The following is a 17,380-nucleotide window of genomic DNA, read 5'->3' on the forward strand; positions in this document are numbered from 1 at the left end:
TCTTCCAAGGAGTATATCCCTAGATTCCCCCGTATATCCACATAACTAACGACCCTCAACTCTGGCATCATTCTACTAAATTTCTTTGCTTTCCCTAAAGTCTTCATATCTTTTCCAAAAGATGGTGCCAGAACTGGGCACGGAGGTCAGGTTGTGGTTGCACTAGAATTTTGCAACGATTCAATCTCTGTGTGTGTCTCTTTGTGTGTGTCTCTTTGTGTGTGTCTCTTTGTGTGTGTGTGTGTGTGTGTGTGTGTGTGTGTGTGTGTGTGTGAGTGTGTGTGTCAGTGTGTCTAGTTTTTTTTAGTTTAGTTTATTTTATTGTCACGTGTACCAAAATACAGTGAAACGTTTGTTGCGTGCTATCCTGTCAGCAGAAAGAACACACATGATTACAATGGAGCCATTTACAGTGCGTAGATACATGATAAGGCAATAATGTTTAGTGCTCGGTAAAGCCAGCAAAGTCTGATCAAGGATAGTTCAAGGGTCGCCAAAGAGGTAGATAGTAGTTCACTGCTCTCTAATAGTGGTAGGATGATTCAGATACCTGATAACAGTTGGGAAGAAACTGTCCGCGAATCTGGTGGTGTACATTTTCGCACTTCCATGTCGTTTACCTAATGGGAGAGGAGAGAAGGAGTGGCCAGGGTGCGACTTGTCCTTGAATATGCTGCTGGCCTTGCCGACGCATCGTGAGGTTTCAATGGAGTCAATAGAAGGGAGGTTGGTTTGTGTGATGGTCTGGGCTGCGCTTACAATTTGCTGCAATTTCTTGCGGTCTTGGATGGAGCTGTTCCTAGTATCGGAGTTTTGCTGTTCGGCAGACCAGAAATTTGTGGCCATCTGATTTGGAGATTACACAGCAATAAAATAATCTGTACATAACTTAGACTGGTTTATTTCATTTTGTGTTTAAAGTTATTCAATGTAGCAAATGAGTCCAATATTGGTATTGGTTTATTATTATTAAATATTTATTAAACGTTATAAAAATATTTCCTATCAAACTAGCTTGCCAATGTTTCTTAAATATTCTAAAATGATTTTCAAAGTGGACAATTGCAGTACTTTTTTGAACATTTAGTTCAGTAGAGACTGTCTCTAATCAGTTTGTAATCACGATGGTCAATTGAATGTGTTAAGGTTCAGCCCGGACAATATCCTAGTCCTTAAAACGTTGACTGGGAATTCCCAAAGGGAGACCTGGCTTTGCAGAAATACATTTCCATTTACTGGTCACACTGAAGTCTCCCATCATATAATTGCAAAGAGGCATTTCTCCAACGTTCCTGACATGGAGTACCTGGGCGACATGTCACAATTGAATAATGGTAATCAAACTGCATAAAATAACATGACCCATTTTGATTTGGAAGTTGTATGAAGATTTTTTAGTTTAAGTATTTATGTAATAGACAATAGTTACGTTCCTGTGATCTGTACACAACTTTTAGCTGGAGTAACTCAGTGGGACAGGCAGCATCTCTGGAGAGAAGGAATGGATGATGTTTCGGGTCGAGACACTTCTTCAGACTGTCTCCGCCCGAAAGGCCACCAATTCCTTCTCTCCAGAGATACTGTCTGTTCTGCTGATTTACTCCAGCATTCTGTGCTGTGTCTATCTTCGGTTTAAACCAGCATTTGCTGTTTCTTCCTGCACACAACCTTTAGCTACAACAGATGAATTGGTATTTATTGATGCGCTATTTAGTCATGTGAACCATTGTTTTTCCCTTTCTGGACCAAAGAGTCTCTCATGGATAACACTCTTTGTTTCAATGAGCTAAAACAGTCTAGTTTTGCAATGAAATAGCCTGTTATGAAGTTAGTAACTGGATTATTGCCAATTTTCTCCATTTTGGGAGTACTTTTTGATTAAATCTTTCTGCAATGAGCAATGTACTATTTTCTGACCAGATCACTAATGGGTATAATTAAGGTTGAAGTAAATGAGAATTTGTTTTCCTGTTTTAATTACTGCTTATTCTATTGTAGGTCGTTTTGACAAGTCTGTGATTGAAGAGAGAAGACAGTGCGCTGAAGATCTTTTGCAGTTCTCAGCTAATGTTCCAGCCTTGTATAATAGTAAACAGCTTGAAGATTTCTTTAAGGTAAATCCCTTTTATGCGCTCATCCAAAGATTACTCTCCCAGAACATGCTGGGGGGTTGGGGAGGTTGGGGGAGGGGAGCTGCAGCAGTTTGATGTGTATATTACAGAAGTACTGTTTTTAATGCAGCCTAATTTTAGAGATGGAGTTTCAGGAGGGTCTTAAAAGGTGGATGGAGGCAGAAGAGTTAAGGGAGAGAATCATGAAGCGTTATGGGCCTGTCCCACTTAGGTGACTCTTTCGCCAACTGCCAGGGACTAGTTTTAATGGAATTCACCTACCACACCTGACAACAACCTACGACAGCAAAATTTGTCCCCACTGTCGCTGAAACATTTTCAACATGCTGAAAATTTTGAAGCAGTCGCCTGTGGTCGCCCAAAAAATTGCCTAAGTGGGACAGGCCCATAAGGCAAGTGGCTGATAACATAGTCACCAATTACAGTAAAAGGAATGACAGTGGGGCAAGAAATTAAAATAGACACCAGTGAGAGACTGCTGGAATCAACTAAAACATTCACCAAGGTGTGCACTGGACACCTGGACAAAGATTTCTGCCCCAATTACAGTTTTTAAATTCACATTGTATCGGAAATGACAGGTAAGTGCTCTATTCTTTGCACTCGTACCTTTTGATCACCCTGTCCTTGTGTATTGCAAAACAGGATGCAAACCGTCTGACCTCCTGGCATGACTGTCGGTCAAGAACTCCTTTGGGATCTTGCTGACTGCAAACAAAATGAAATAAACCATCCTAAGTTAAATGCTGTGTAATTACAGTTTCTGGTAGCTGCATTGCTACCAGCAATGATGTCTATAAAATTCTTCTTTGCAATTCAAATTATTAGAATTATAGTTTTTTGGCATTTGGCACTTTTTATTGTTCGAGGGGGAAAGTCATACAGATTATAAATTTGTAACTGTTTCAATCTTTGTGTCTATAGAATAGATCACTTAAAGGTATGTGGGCTCAAGTGCATTTGTAATTCTTCCTCTCCTAGACTTCCAAAAGCAAACTGGACATAAAATGAAGGTGTGATATATTTTGTATGAATTTTGATGTGTTTCGCATTGTTTTACTACTATGGTGTAGCTAGCAGAGCTGCTGCCTCAGCTCCATTGGCCGGGCTTCAATCCAGACCACTTTCCGTGTGGAGTTTGCACATCTCCCCTCCCGTGATAGTGCGAGTTTCCTCGAGTGCTCTCGTTTCCTTCCATATACCAACTATAAAACTTGCCTACATAAACACATAAGACATTCTATTGGCAGTTCTACTATAAAGTGAGTTTCCATAATTTGAATTAGGGAACATTATTTGTAATATGCGGGCTGAATTGGCTGTAATGCAATTTCTATCGGGAGCTAGAAAACCACGCGTTACTTTGAAAATTGAAGAGCGCGGAAACAGTACCCTGATACCCTCGACCATAAATACAGTCCTGGTACCCTGGACTATAAGTAGCGTAAAAAGGTACACCACTGCAATCAGTGATTTTCTTGGCCATTTATATTTCTCATTGTATCTTTGGCATTAAAAGGGGGATTAGCCCTTGTTCAATGTGCAGCAGGGTACATGGGAGCAGGATTGGATGTACTTAAAAATGATGACGTGCCAGCCTTGTGAAGCTGCAGCACAGGACTACACGTGTGCTAAATAGAACTGAAACAATTGATCAGACTGCAGTGCTAGCACATCTGGTTGTGAATGGAATGGAGTACTTTATTGCCACATGTGACAAGGCACGGTGAAATTCTTTGTTTGCATACCCAAGTTATGTGAATAGTCGCCACATATATGACGCTGACAAAGTTATAAAGTATCCCCGCCGGCTTCTCCTTTGTTCTCCTCCCTCCCCTCCTCCTGGGTCCCCCCACGACGGGTACTTCATTATTCATTGTTGGGTGGGGGAGAATCAAACAGCTAATGAAAGGAGAAAGCTCCATAGAAACATAGAAACATAGAAATTAGGTGCAGGAGTAGGCCATTCGGCCCTTCGAGCCTGCACCGCCATTCAATATGATCATGGCTGATCATCCAACTCAGTATCCCGTACCTGCCTTCTCTCCATACCCTCTGATCCCCTTAGCCACAAGGGCCACATCTAACTCCCTCTTAAATATAGCCAATGAACTGGCCTCGACTACCCTCTGTGGCAGGGAGTTCCAGAGATTCACCACTCTCTGTGTGAAAAAAGTTCTTCTCATCTCGGTTTTAAAGGATTTCCCCCTTATCCTTAAGCTGTGACCCCTTGTCCTGGACTTCCCCAACATCGGGAGCAATCTTCCTGCATCTAGCCTGTCCAACCCCTTAAGAATTTTGTAGGTTTCTATAAGATCCCCTCTCAATCTCCTAAATTCTAGAGAGTATAAACCAAGTCTATCTAGTCTTTCTTCATAAGACAGTCCTGACATCCCAGGAATCAGTCTGGTGAACCTTCTCTGCACTCCCTCTATGGCAATAATGTCCTTCCTCAGATTTGGAGACCAAAACTGTACGCAATACTCCAGGTGTGGTCTCACCAAGACTCTGTACAACTGCAGTAGTACCTCCCTGCTCCTATACTCAAATCCTTTTGCTATGAAAGCTAACATACCATTCGCTTTCTTCACTGCCTGCTGCACCTGCATTCCCACTTTCAATGACTGGTGTACCATGACACCCAGGTCTCGCTGCATCTCCCCTTTTCCTAGTCGGCCACCATTTAGATAATAGTCTGCTTTCCTGTTTTTGCCACCAAAATGGATAACCTCACATTTATCCACATTATACTGCATCTGCCAAACATTTGCCCACTCACCCAGCCTATCCAAGTCACCTTGCAGTCTCCTAGCATCCTCCTCACAGCTAACACTGCCCCCCAGCTTAGTGTCATCCGCAAACTTGGAGATATTGGCTTCAATTCCCTCATCCAGATCATTAATATATATTGTAAATAGCTGGGTTCCCAGCACTGAGCCTTGCGGTACCCCACTAGTCACTGCCTGCCATTGTGAAAAGGACCCGTTTACTCCTACTCTTTGCTTCCTGTTTGCCAGCCAGTTCTGTATCCACATCAATACTGAACCCCCAATGCCGTGTGCTTTAAGTTTGTAAACTAACCTCTTATGTGGGACCTTGTCGAAAGCCTTCTGGAAGTCCAGATACACCACATCCACTGGTTCTCCCCTATCCACGCTACCAGTTACATCCTCGAAAAATTCTATAAGATTCGTCAGACATGATTTACCTTTTGTAAATCCATGCTGACTTTGTCCAATGATTTCACCACTTTCCAAATGTGCTGCTATCCCATCTTTAATAACTGACTCTAGCAGTTTCCCCACTACCGATGTTAGACTAACTGGTCTGTAATTCCCCGTTTTCTCTCTCCCTCCCTTCTTAAAAAGTGGGGTTACGTTTGCTACCCGCCAATCCTCAGGAACTACTCCAGAATCTAAAGAGTTTTGAAAGATTATTACTAATGCATCCACTATTTCTGGAGCTACTTCCTTAAGTACTCTGGGATGCAGCCTATCTGGCCCTGGGGATTTATCGACCTTTAATCCATTTAATTTACCCAACACCACTTCCCGGCTAACCTGGATTTCACTCAATTCCTCCAACTCCTTTGACCCGCGGTCCCCTGCTATTTCCGGCAGATTATTTATGTCTTCCTTAGTGAAGACGGAACCAAAGTAGTTATTTAATGAAAGGAGAAAGCTCCAAGGGCATTCCTGTGCTCAATGCTGGCTGGATCCGCATGCGAGTGCTCAATCCAACGCTGAAACATCTTCAACAACGAACAGCCCGAAATGCCAAGCGGATGATCCATCTTTGCCACTGCCTGAGTTTGTCCCCATTATAGAAGCCAGTCCTTGGCCTTCAGCACAACACTTAAGTCAGGTGAGATTGTTCCATAGTACTATTGAAATTTTGATAGGGCAATTCTGCATGGGGCCCTTGTGCCCTTGGCGTTCTCTGTAAAGTCTTGCATTTCAACGTAATTGGACACACTCCTGGATCAACCCAGTCTGTCTTGTGTGGCACGCTGCGATAACTACAAAAGCAACAATGCCGCGTTCTTCAACTGTCTTCACAGTTCTGTACCCCCCCCCCTTTGATCTTCAGTCTGCTGCTGGACCCCACAATCCTGATCATGGCTTTGGTCATTTTAATTTTCCTTTCTTTTTTTCTTCTCAGTCCCCTCATCGTCTGTAGTGGCCATTTGGCATGTTTTGTGTGTCATTAATTATGACATTTGCCTTTAACTTTTAGACTGCCTGTTATTATGTGGGTGGGATTTATGACATATTCTAGGGCGTGTTTGGAGCTAGGTTTCTTGCGCAGAAGCTTAGTTTTTTAGTTTAGTTTTCGACTTACATGAGGAAGGCATGCCCTTCGACCATGTGACGTTTAACCAAGACGCGAGGAGTTTTCTAACGTTTAAAGTGATGTGCTGGAGTTCGACGAAGATTAAAGTGTACGAGTCGGAGGATAAGGTTGGATGTATACATTATTGTTTTTCTTCAACAATAAAGAAACTATTAATCAAAAGACCGTGTTATGAAGATTTATCTGTTAAGTAGCTCTTAAGGTCTCACGGAGAGCTCACATGCGTATTACGACATTCTCCTTAATCATGTAGTCTGCTTTAGTGGCTAGAGGGAGTAATCTCTTAAACTTGAAGGCAGGAACGGGGTACTGATTGGGGATGATCAGCCATGATCACATTGAATTGCAGTGCTGGCTCGAAGGGCCGAATGGCCTACTCCTGCACCTATTGTCTATTGTCTATTGATATAAAAATCTGCCGCTACATAAAGTCGAAGGATACCTCTGACAGGAGGTGAGAGCCCGTCCCAGAGAGTGGGATAGAAGAAAGGCTAGGATCGCGAAAGAGGGTTTAGCTGGGAACTGAAGAGAATAGATCTCGGCCAGAGGTGGCCTAGAGGTTTATCGACAGTGACACGACTTATCTGAAGATCTGAAGACATTTTAATGAATGTGAGTAGAAATCGACTATTATTTCTTTGAATTTTGAAGCTGCAGAGCTTTAATTTTAAACGGCTTCTGTAAGAAGAGCCAGATAAATGAATGCGAGCCACTAGCTTAGAAGATAGCCAAGAAAGTGTTTTTCCAATATGCCTGGTGAAATCCAGACGTTCGACTTTGGATTGTTTTGAAGTCTAGATAAGATGCATTCCTTTTGGACTAACGTCACTTAAGCCTGTGGATGTTGAGAGATGCTGTCTACATATTCAGTTTGTTGTAATGATGAAGATGTTGACAAAACAAATCTAAAGCAGAGCCAAGAAGACTTTGTTCGTTCAATTTAAAGACTTGGCAATCTGCCAAGACCTGTTTAAAATCATGGAGCAAGAAGATGAAGAAAGTGTCACGTCTGAGGAAGCACGAGGTGGCGATGAAAGAGACAAGTTAAATTCACTGAGAAAGGCTGAGTTCTATTTCTGAAGAAAGCTGAGAAGGTGAGAAACAAATTATGGAAACAGGTTACCAGAATAATTGAGAAACAGAAGAAACTAATGGAATCGGATAAGAACGCAATCTAATACGAGCCAACTACTTAACCTCTTCCAGGAGGTTCAAGATAAACATAATGCACTGATGGACTCAGAGCCATCTCTGGAAGAACGTGAAAGACACACCCAGTGGTGGGAGCCAAAGGTGGATATATTCAATGATTACATGGATGAGGCAGAGGAGCGGTTATCTGAAATGATACCACAACTTACGCGCTCAACAGCTGGAAGTGCGATGCAACCAGGTGCTGGATTGAAAGATGAGATTACACCACGAGATTGTACCTCGAATGTATCTACACGAAGATCAGGACATAAATCTGGTTCTATAGCCTGTTCAGTATCAAGAGTTTCTGCTCGATTGGGAGTTGAAGCTGATCTAGCAGCTCTCTCAATAGAAGTGGATGCCTTGAAGAAGAAACATGAGATTGAACGACAAGAAGAACAGATGAAAGAAGAGAGAACGCGACAGAAACAAGAGATGACGTAATAAGAAGAAGAGATGAAGTGACAAAAAGAACAACTGGAATTAGACACAAAGATGGCGGTGGTCAAATCCAAAGAAGGAGATATTGGAAAGTGAAGGTTCAAGATGCAGCTCTAGAGCATCGAAGATGATGAGCTCTGGACCAAGAGGAAAAACTGCTCCAATTGAGTCAGCAGTTGGATCAATTCCACAATCGAGGTCCACCGGATTTCATGGCTTTGAAAACCCATTGGAACAGAGTAAGAAGAGTAAAACTGCATCTCAGCAAATGGGTGCTAGATCGAAACAAACTACTTATGGAGCGTCTGTAGATGCTTGAGACAAACCAATAGCGGAGCACGCTTTTCCAAGGCCTGGTGCACAGGCTCGAGCAAGCCAGTTTGAGCCAAGGCCTGTCTATCATCCGTTGGAGCCAAGCCAAGGTTATCAGGATGGATTATTTGCATGGGCGAATAGGCAAGCTGAATTCAACCAGACCATAGCTCGACAAAATACCTCTCTTACTCTACCACCAGCAGAAATTCCTAAATATGATGGATATCCTTTGCGGTATGATGCTTTCGTAAGGGCATTAGAAGAAGTATTAGATACAAAAATTACGGATGATAAGGAGCGGTTACGATCTCTGGTGAAGTACACAAGTGGAAGTGTTAAGGTACTTGTAGAAAGTTGTCAAAATGAGCCTGACAGCCAAGGTTATAAAGTGGCAAGAAGGTTAATTAAAGAACGTTTTGATAATGAACAGAGAATTGGTAACGCATACATGGAGAAGGCCCATGCTTGGAAAGAAATCAAGCCAGAAGATGGGGAGGTATTGAGTGATTATGCAATATTTCTTAGAGGTTGTTGCAGCTCGATGAAAAATCTCAGCCACATGGAGGAAATGAATCTTGCAAGTAATACTAGAGTCATCGTTAGCAAGTTGCCCAGAAGACAGAGAAAGGTGGAGATATGAAGCACGTGGAATATTGGATGAGATGAAGCAAGTAGCCAGGCTACCAGACCTGGAGAAATTCTTGGACAAGGAAGTATGGTACATGTTAGAGCCACACCATGGGACTATTGAAGATCATAAACCAATTTCAAACGTTCTAACTTTACCAAAACTGAAGAAATATCAGAACCAATGAGAAGTAGTTTTACTACCACTATAATACCCGTGGAAATGACAGATGGAATGAAAGGAGATGTATCTACTAGCAAGCAAATTGGATTTTGCTTGTTATGTGATGAATTTGGTCACACCATAAGATAGTGTCGAAGATTCAAGATGAAAGAATATGAAGAAAAGGTGGATTTCTTGAAAAAGAAAGGAATCTGTTTTGGATGTTTGAAAAAGGACATATGGTGAGAGACTGTAAGAGTCCTATAATTTGTTATAAGTGCAGGCAATATCATTCTGAAGGACTTCACATTGAAGAAGCTACCAGAGCAAATAGAAGAGGAAGAACCGGAGCAAATGGAACAGAAGGAGAAGCCAACTACTAGTGATGCTGTCACCTCGCCTCAAGTAACTGCTCATATTGGGGCCGGGGTTTAAGCCCGTATTTTTTCTATCTTACCAGGTAAGGAATAGCAAGACAAATATAGTGTTGCAAACATGTGCTTTTTTGGATCACGGAAGTTCGACTACCTTTTGCACAGAAAACCTGACGAGAAGGCTGAACATCACAGGAGAAGAGACTAAGATTCAATTGCGTACCATGACTAAAGATAAAGAGAGCATGAGTCATTACATTACAAGTATGGAGATATCCAGTCTGGATGAAGATAATTTTATACAAATATCCGAAGTGTTTACACATGAAACCATGCCTGTTGGTCGTCAAAATATACACAGACGTGAAAACTTGAAACAATGGCCTTATCTGAAGGATGTCAAAATATCTGAAATAAATTCTAGTGTTGACCTACTTATCAGAACAAATGTTTAGAAGGCATTGGAACCTATACAGATTGTGAGGAGCCATGGTGATGGACCGTATGCTGCGAAAACCTGACTTGGATGGGTTATCTATAGCTCCTTGTGAAGGAATAGCGAAAATAGGAATCAGAAGAACTATTCTATCATTGCTGTTAATCAACTAGCTACTGATAAATTAGAAAAGCTGTTGAAGCAATAAAATCATGACTTCAATGAAAGTACCAATAAGGAATCTGAAGAGATGTCGAATGAAGAGTTGAAGTTCATGGATATTATGAACGACTCGGTAAAGATTGACGGACACTATTGTCTGGACTTACCTTTCAAACAAGAAAGTGTTAATCTGCTGAATAATCGTCGTATGGCAGAGCAACGCACCCAGAATTTGAAACAGAAGTTTGGCGAGAATACTAAATTTCATGAAGTAATAATCTCCTTGAAGAATAATTTCTACATGGATGATTGCTTAAAATCCATGTCTACTGAGCAGGAAGCAATTCAAATGGTAAAACATCTGACTTCCCTCTCCAATAAGGGAGGATTTGTGCTTTCCAAGTGGATCAGAAACAATTGTGAGAGCATTCCATTAGATGATAGAGCCAAAGAAACTAGAGAATTGGATTTGGACAGAGACAATTTGCCAATGGAAAGAGCATTGGGAGTTACTAATGTTTCACAATTGAAATATGTTAACACAAAAGAAAATCCTGCGGATGAAGTTTCAAGAGAACTGACAGCGAACCGCTTCTTAAGCGAGAAGAGATGGATCAATGAACGAAAGTCTCTCTGTAAGCCAGACCGATAATGGCCAAAGCTTGAGCTGGGATTTGAAATCTCTGCTAATGATCCGGAAATTAAATCAAACCTAACGGTGAACTTTATTGCTAAAAATCCTGTTATTCTCTCAAAGGATTTTCACACTTCAACATTGTTGTTACAACACATCCATGAGTTGATCAGACATGGTGGAAGAAGTTTCATGCTATCAAAACTTTGGACTTTTATGTTTTGGACTATATATTGGGTATCATGCCTGATTTTAAGGGTTTGGTGCGCACGGTACGACTTTAAACTAAAAACAGTGTTTTAATAAGATCAATAATCAAGTTATGCTTGCTTCTAGAAGGCGAAAGTGAAGATGGAAGAGTCGATGAAGAATTCTGATTGTGGATATATAGTGCATGCTATTTTTTCCTCGGCAGTGGTTAGTATCCCCGCCTGTCACGCGGGAGATCGGGGTTCAATTCTACGACTTTTTGCTTTCGATATATGTTGCCTTTATGTCTACTTTTTAGATGATTATTAATAATTGCCTCGTTATATACTCGGAACCACCGGTATGTAGTGGCCATTTGGCTTGTTTTGTGTGTCATTAATTATGGCATTTGCCTTTAACTTTTAGACTGCCCGTTATTATGTGGGTGGGATTTATGACGTATTCTCGGGCGTGTTTGGAGCTAGGTTTCTTGAGCAGAAGCTTAGTTGTTTAGTTTTGTTTTAGACTTACATGAGGAAGGCATACCCTTCGACCATGTGACGTTTAACCGAGACACGGGGAGTTTTCTAACGTTTAAGCGATGTGCTGGAGTTTGATGAAGATTAAAGTGTACGTGTCGGAGTATAAGGTTGGATATACCTTATTGTTTTTCTTTAACAATAATGAAACTATTAATCAAAAGACCGTGTTATGAAGATTTATCTGTTAAGAAGCTCTGAAGGTCTCATGGAGAGCTCACATGCGTATTATGACATTCTCCTTAATCATGTAGTCTACTTTAGTGGCCAGAGGGAGTAATTTCTTGAACAATATAAAAATCTGCCGCTACATCGTCAACAAACTCGTAAATGATCCGCCATCTTCCAACCACCAGCATTGTTAAAGAAAACACCAAATGCTAGAGTAACTCAGTGGTTCGGGCAGCATCTCTGGAGCACAAGCGTCAACGATGTTTTGAGTCCTTTTGAGTCTTCTTCAGCCACCTGACCCTCTGGGTGGCCCAGCACTTTGTTATTTTTTTGTAAACCAGTATCTGCAGATCCTTATGGCACCAGCTTCATTAATACTGGTCCCTGGTTCATCTCTTCCCCTTTTACCATTCAGGACCACCCTGGCCATGGCACCAGTACAGTCAGGCCTGTGTCTGACATTGCTTGATCTCACCCATAGCCCTGAGAGAAATGGGGACATGTTTTTTGGTGTTGAGCTGGCACTTGTGCGTTTTACACTGGCATGTGGAACATTTTGGGAAACTGACGCTGTACCCATTTTCCACCAATTAACATGCATAGGGGATTTTCAGTATGTGCACTTAGGAATGTGGTTTGATCTTACAATATGACTCAGAATTAAAGGTGCTATCACTGAGAGGTCTAAACTTCCAAGAAGTTGGAGGGGTACCTAGCAGTCTTCTAAATCTTGCTAAATCTCCTTATGATGGACCAGGGTATTGTAAATGTAGCCATCGCTCATAACATTCACTATTGATTTAATGTATGGAATAGTAAAATACATTCCAAGCCCTGTGCATGATGCTGAAGAGGAGAAAAAGTTGGCACTATTGTTTAAAAATATACTAATTTAACATTTTATGCACGTTCTTTTTTAGTGCTAGTGAATTTGTCTAATAGCTGATTTGCATAATCAAGAAGTTAAATTAACAGAAAAATTAATAGCTCTATCAGAAAAACTATCGATAGGCTCAGCAGCCCATTTTACATTTCCCAATTGTCAATCCCAGTGATGAAAATAAAAACCTGGAGCGTTCTGAATCAAGCTGTTGATTCTTCATTGCCTCTTCTACAAATGTACATTCAAAATTACCCCAGTTTAATTTAATCGTGGCCAATTAATTCCTTCATGCATTGATAATCAAGCTATCCCTGTCATATGATGGAAGAAATAGTTGGTAAACAACTCGTTGGCCAGTGATTCAATCCTTGGATAGACACAAAATGCTGGAATAACTCAGCGGGACAGGCAGCATCACTGGATAGAAGGAATGGGTGACATTTTGGGTTGAGCCCCTTGTTCAGACTGAATGTCAGGGGAGGGGGAGACACAGATAAGGTAGTGTAAGGTGTGAGAACAAGGCATCAAAAGGGATGAAGGTGAAGGAAAATGTAGAATAGATTAAAGAATACTTTATTGTCACATGTGACTAATCATTGCTAGCTAGGAGAAGGTGACAACAAAGCAAACAGATAAAATGTAAGGTACACAAAAGTGCTGGAGAAACTCAGCGGGTGCAACAGCATCTATGGAGCGAAGGAAATAGGTGACGTTTCGGGCCGAAACCCTTCTTCAGACTGAGATAAAATGTAATCAGGGACAGTCAGGCTGGTCGAAAAAACGGGAAAGGGGCGGAATGGAGGGAGGAGGAAAGCAAGGGTTACGAAGTTAGAGAAGTCAATATTCATACTGCTGGGGTGTAAGCTGCCAAAGCAAAATATGAGGGTTTATTTGTGGGAAACACTTGGGTGCCACCAAGTGACCGGGAAAATTATTGCAAGCGGTAAGATTTTGATGCCGTTTTCTGGATGATGTTTTTTTAGAGTATGTTACTTAAAGAAAAAGTGAGCAAAAGTAGTACTGATTTTCAGTGTCCTCCAGTATAGTGGATGTTTTCATTTGCGTTGAAATACATCTCTTCTGAGGTCATTTCTAGTAAGAATCAATTGGTTCACTTTCCGTATGTTCTTCAGTGTACCTTTTGTAGTGCCAGTGGTTATAAAATTCATTACATCATTAGATGTTTCCTTGAAAATATTGTTATTTAGGGATCATTCCAGCAATTTAAAGTATTGTATTATTTTGACATAGAATAGTTGCAGGCCTGAGATGTTGTAGGAATGTTCTTAATGTAACGCAGCATAATTGGGACAATCTGGAGCCTAGTTTATGGTGTGGGTATCAATTAATCAACTGTACTGAGGAAAAATCTATTTGCTTTGTAAATAAATGGAGTCAGACAGCATGGAAACAGGCTCTTCGGCCCAACTTGCCCACACCGACCAACATGTCCCAGCTACATTAGTCCCGGCTGACTGTATTTGGCCCATATCCCTTTAAACCTGTTCTATCCATGTACCTGTCTAACTGTTTCTTTAAACATAACGATAGTCCATGCATCAACTCCTTCCTCTGGCAGCCTCTTCCATACACCCACCACCCTTTGTGCAAAAAGGTTACCCCCTAAATCTTTTCCCCTTCACCTTAAACCCATGTCCTCTGGTCCTTGATTCCTCTACTCTGGGCAAGAGACTCTGTGCATCTACCCGATGTATTCCCCTCATGATTTTATGCATCTAAATTAAATATTAAAGATGTGCATTGTTTATCCCCCAGTTGCTTTCAAAAGATCTCAGGACACCAATTTCTATCTATAAATCTGCATCACTAAAAAAATCAGTTTGTTTAAAATCTGGTTTGTTGTTTGTGGAACACTGTTGTGTTCAAATTAGTTTTTGCTTTCCTATGCCCTAATTGTTAATACCGATCAAAGTATATAATTGAGTATAAGGCAGTTTTGGAACTTGATTTTTTTTTCTAAATGAAAAAGATGTGCGTGGAAGCTGGTTTGTTCTTCGTCTGCCTCTTTGTCTGTTGGGCCAGATCTTGCTGCCTGACAGCTGGTGTTTCTGAAAAGAACCGCCAGCTGTCAGGGTCTCAAACATCAGATGGTGCACTTGTGCAGTGCATCACTCCGTCCGCTCTGTCATTGGACTTGTCGTTGATGTAGTGGTACACTGAATGGGGAAACCAGATGCCCTTTGCATCCTGGCCTCAGCTTTGCAGTGTTGCAAGTGTGGTGACCTCGTTCATCTGTATTTGAATGGGGTTGGTAACCCTCTGGAGGGAGAAAAAAAAAACAAGCTTAGCTTTGGAGTGATCATTTTATTTTCAGTGTTTTTAATTATTAAGCTTTCTTTGTGTATTTGGTTATTTATATCTACTTTGAGCATATGTCTTTGGCCATTGGAGATATTTGAAGAACGTTTAAAAAGCCTTTTACAGACAGTGGTCAATGTGGTGCTCCGGGGCTAGGACTTCCTCGATGCATTGCCAGAGGCCCACCTGTAGCACCGTGACAGCTTCATCTTCTGGCTGCCTGTCAGGTGTGGCTGGTGGTGGCCTGTTAGCCCCCTAATTTAGTCAAAGTACGGGAAGGGTTGATGACTTGGCTTGAGCATAATTCATCCCATTGTTATAGAAACGTGGAAAATAGGTGGGTGTATGCCATTCGGCCCTTCGAGCCAGCAACTCCATCCGATATGATCATGGCTGATCATCCAAAATCTGTACCCTGTTCCTGCTTTCTCCCCACATCCCTTGATTCTGTTAGCCCTCAGAGCTCTATCTAACATTCTCTTGAAAACATCCAGTGAATTGGCCTCCACTGCCTTCTGTGGCAGAGAATTCCACAAATTCACAACACTCTGGGTGAAAAAGTTTATCCTCATCTCAGTCCTAAATGGCCTACCCCTTATTCTTACACTGTGACCCCTGGTTCTGGACTCCCCCCAACATGGGAAACATTTTTCCTGCATCTTGCCTGTCCGATCCCTTAAGAGTTTTATATGTTTCTATAAGATCACCTCTCATCCTTCTAAATTCCAGTGAAGATAAGCCTGTTCTAACATCTTTCTTTCAACTTCTTTCGTTGGCAGAATTTGTACTTCTAGTTTGGTTATATGGAGTTCATTTGAGGCAGACTGTACTGAGAATCCCTAAATGGTATCTTGCAATTTGTTTTTTGAAGTTTGTATGTGTCGGCCATTTGCCAACATGCTTTTCCATTCAGTAAGGGTGTGGGTGATTTTGTACTTGTGCTACTTTCCTGCAATAATCCTATATTCTTTGATTCCTTTTAATATCTTAAAGTCTATGAACCTGACTTGAATGTGCTCAGTGACTGAACCTCCAAAGTCATCAAGGCAGAGAGTAGTAGATTTATTGCCCTCCGATGAGTTTGTTTTTCCTTGGCATAGTCCAGAACGTCCAACACTTTATGTTAACACTGTGATTCATAGATCCAGACACCTGAGCTAGAGGAATCCACATCTTCCATAAAAGAACCATAGAAATGTAGAAAGTATGTGCAGGAGTATTCCATTCGGCCCTTCGAGCCAGCACCGCCATTCAATATGATCATGGCTGATCATCCAGAATTAGTATCCTGTTCCTGCTTTTTCCCCATACCCCTTGACAGAGAAAGAGAGTTGTGGTGGAAGGATTTGAGTTATTCACGCTGTTGACTGTGACCAGGAGGATTCTGCAGGCATTTGTGCTGGGACCTCTGTTGTTTGTGATTATATGTAACTGACTTGGACATAAATGTAGATGGGTTGGTTAGTTGATGACACCAAGATTGCTGAAGATGTGGACAATGCTGAAGGCTATCAAAGTATACAGTGGGATATAAATCAGCTTCAGAAACGGGCGGACAAATGGCAGGTAGAGTTTACCCGAGCAAGTGCGATGTGTTGCACTTGTGGGAGGCCGTATGTAAGGGGAAGGTATATAGTTGATGGCAAGACCCTTAACAACATTAATATGCAGAAGGATTTTGGAATCCAGATCCACAAATCCCTGAAAGTTGACCACAATTTGATAGAATAGTACCGAAGGTGTATAATTTGTATGCCTTCATTGGTTGGGGCATTGAGTATAAAGAGTCACAAGGTCACGGTGGCGCAGCGGTTGAGTTGCTGCCTAACCGCGCCAGAGACTTGGGTTCGATCCTGACTGTGGGTGCTGTCTGTATAGGGTTTGTATCTTATCCCCGTGACCACGTGGGTTTTCTATGGGTGCTCGGTTTCCTCCCACACGCCAAAGACGTATGGATTTGTAGGTTAATTGGCTTCTGTAAAAATTGTAAATTGTCCTTCAAGTATAGGATAGTGCAAGTCTATGGGTATCACTGGTCAGCATGGACTCGGTGGGGAGAAGGGCCTGTTTCTGCACTGTGTCATGATGCAGCTCTATAAGACTTTGGTTAGGCCTCATTTCGAGTTCTGGTTGCCTCATAATGGGAAGTATGTGGAGTCTTTGGAGAGGATACAGAAAGTGTTTGCCAGAATGCATTCTGGAATAGAGGGTATTAACTACAAGAAGTTGGGCAAACTTGAATTGTTTTCTCTAGATCATTGGAGGTTGAAGGGGGGGACCTTATCAAATTATATACATTTATGAGAGGCATAGATAAGATAGACAGTCGGAATCTTTCTCCCATGGTGGAAATGTCAAAGAGCATAGCTTTAAGGTGAGAAGTACTAAGTTTAAAGGAGATGCTTGGGGCAACTTTTTTACAGAGAGGATGGTGGACACTGGGAACAT

General features: G+C 41.6%; 1 protein-coding gene across 5 annotated transcripts in view; it reads left to right on the forward strand.

Annotated features, from left to right (window-relative positions):
• rps6kc1 (ribosomal protein S6 kinase C1) overlaps positions 1-17,380 on the forward strand; it is a 163,714-nt gene that overhangs the window by 15,061 nt on the left and 131,273 nt on the right. For all 5 annotated transcript variants that reach the window (XM_033025324.1, XM_033025329.1, XM_033025325.1 and 2 more), the window contains one exon: positions 1,999-2,114. In XM_033025324.1, the coding sequence (XP_032881215.1) occupies positions 1,999-2,114 (116 nt within the window). The remainder of the gene's footprint in view (positions 1-1,998; positions 2,115-17,380) is intronic.

Source organism: Amblyraja radiata, chromosome 8, assembly GCF_010909765.2.
Source record: "Amblyraja radiata isolate CabotCenter1 chromosome 8, sAmbRad1.1.pri, whole genome shotgun sequence".
NCBI lineage: Eukaryota > Metazoa > Chordata > Chondrichthyes > Rajiformes > Rajidae > Amblyraja > Amblyraja radiata.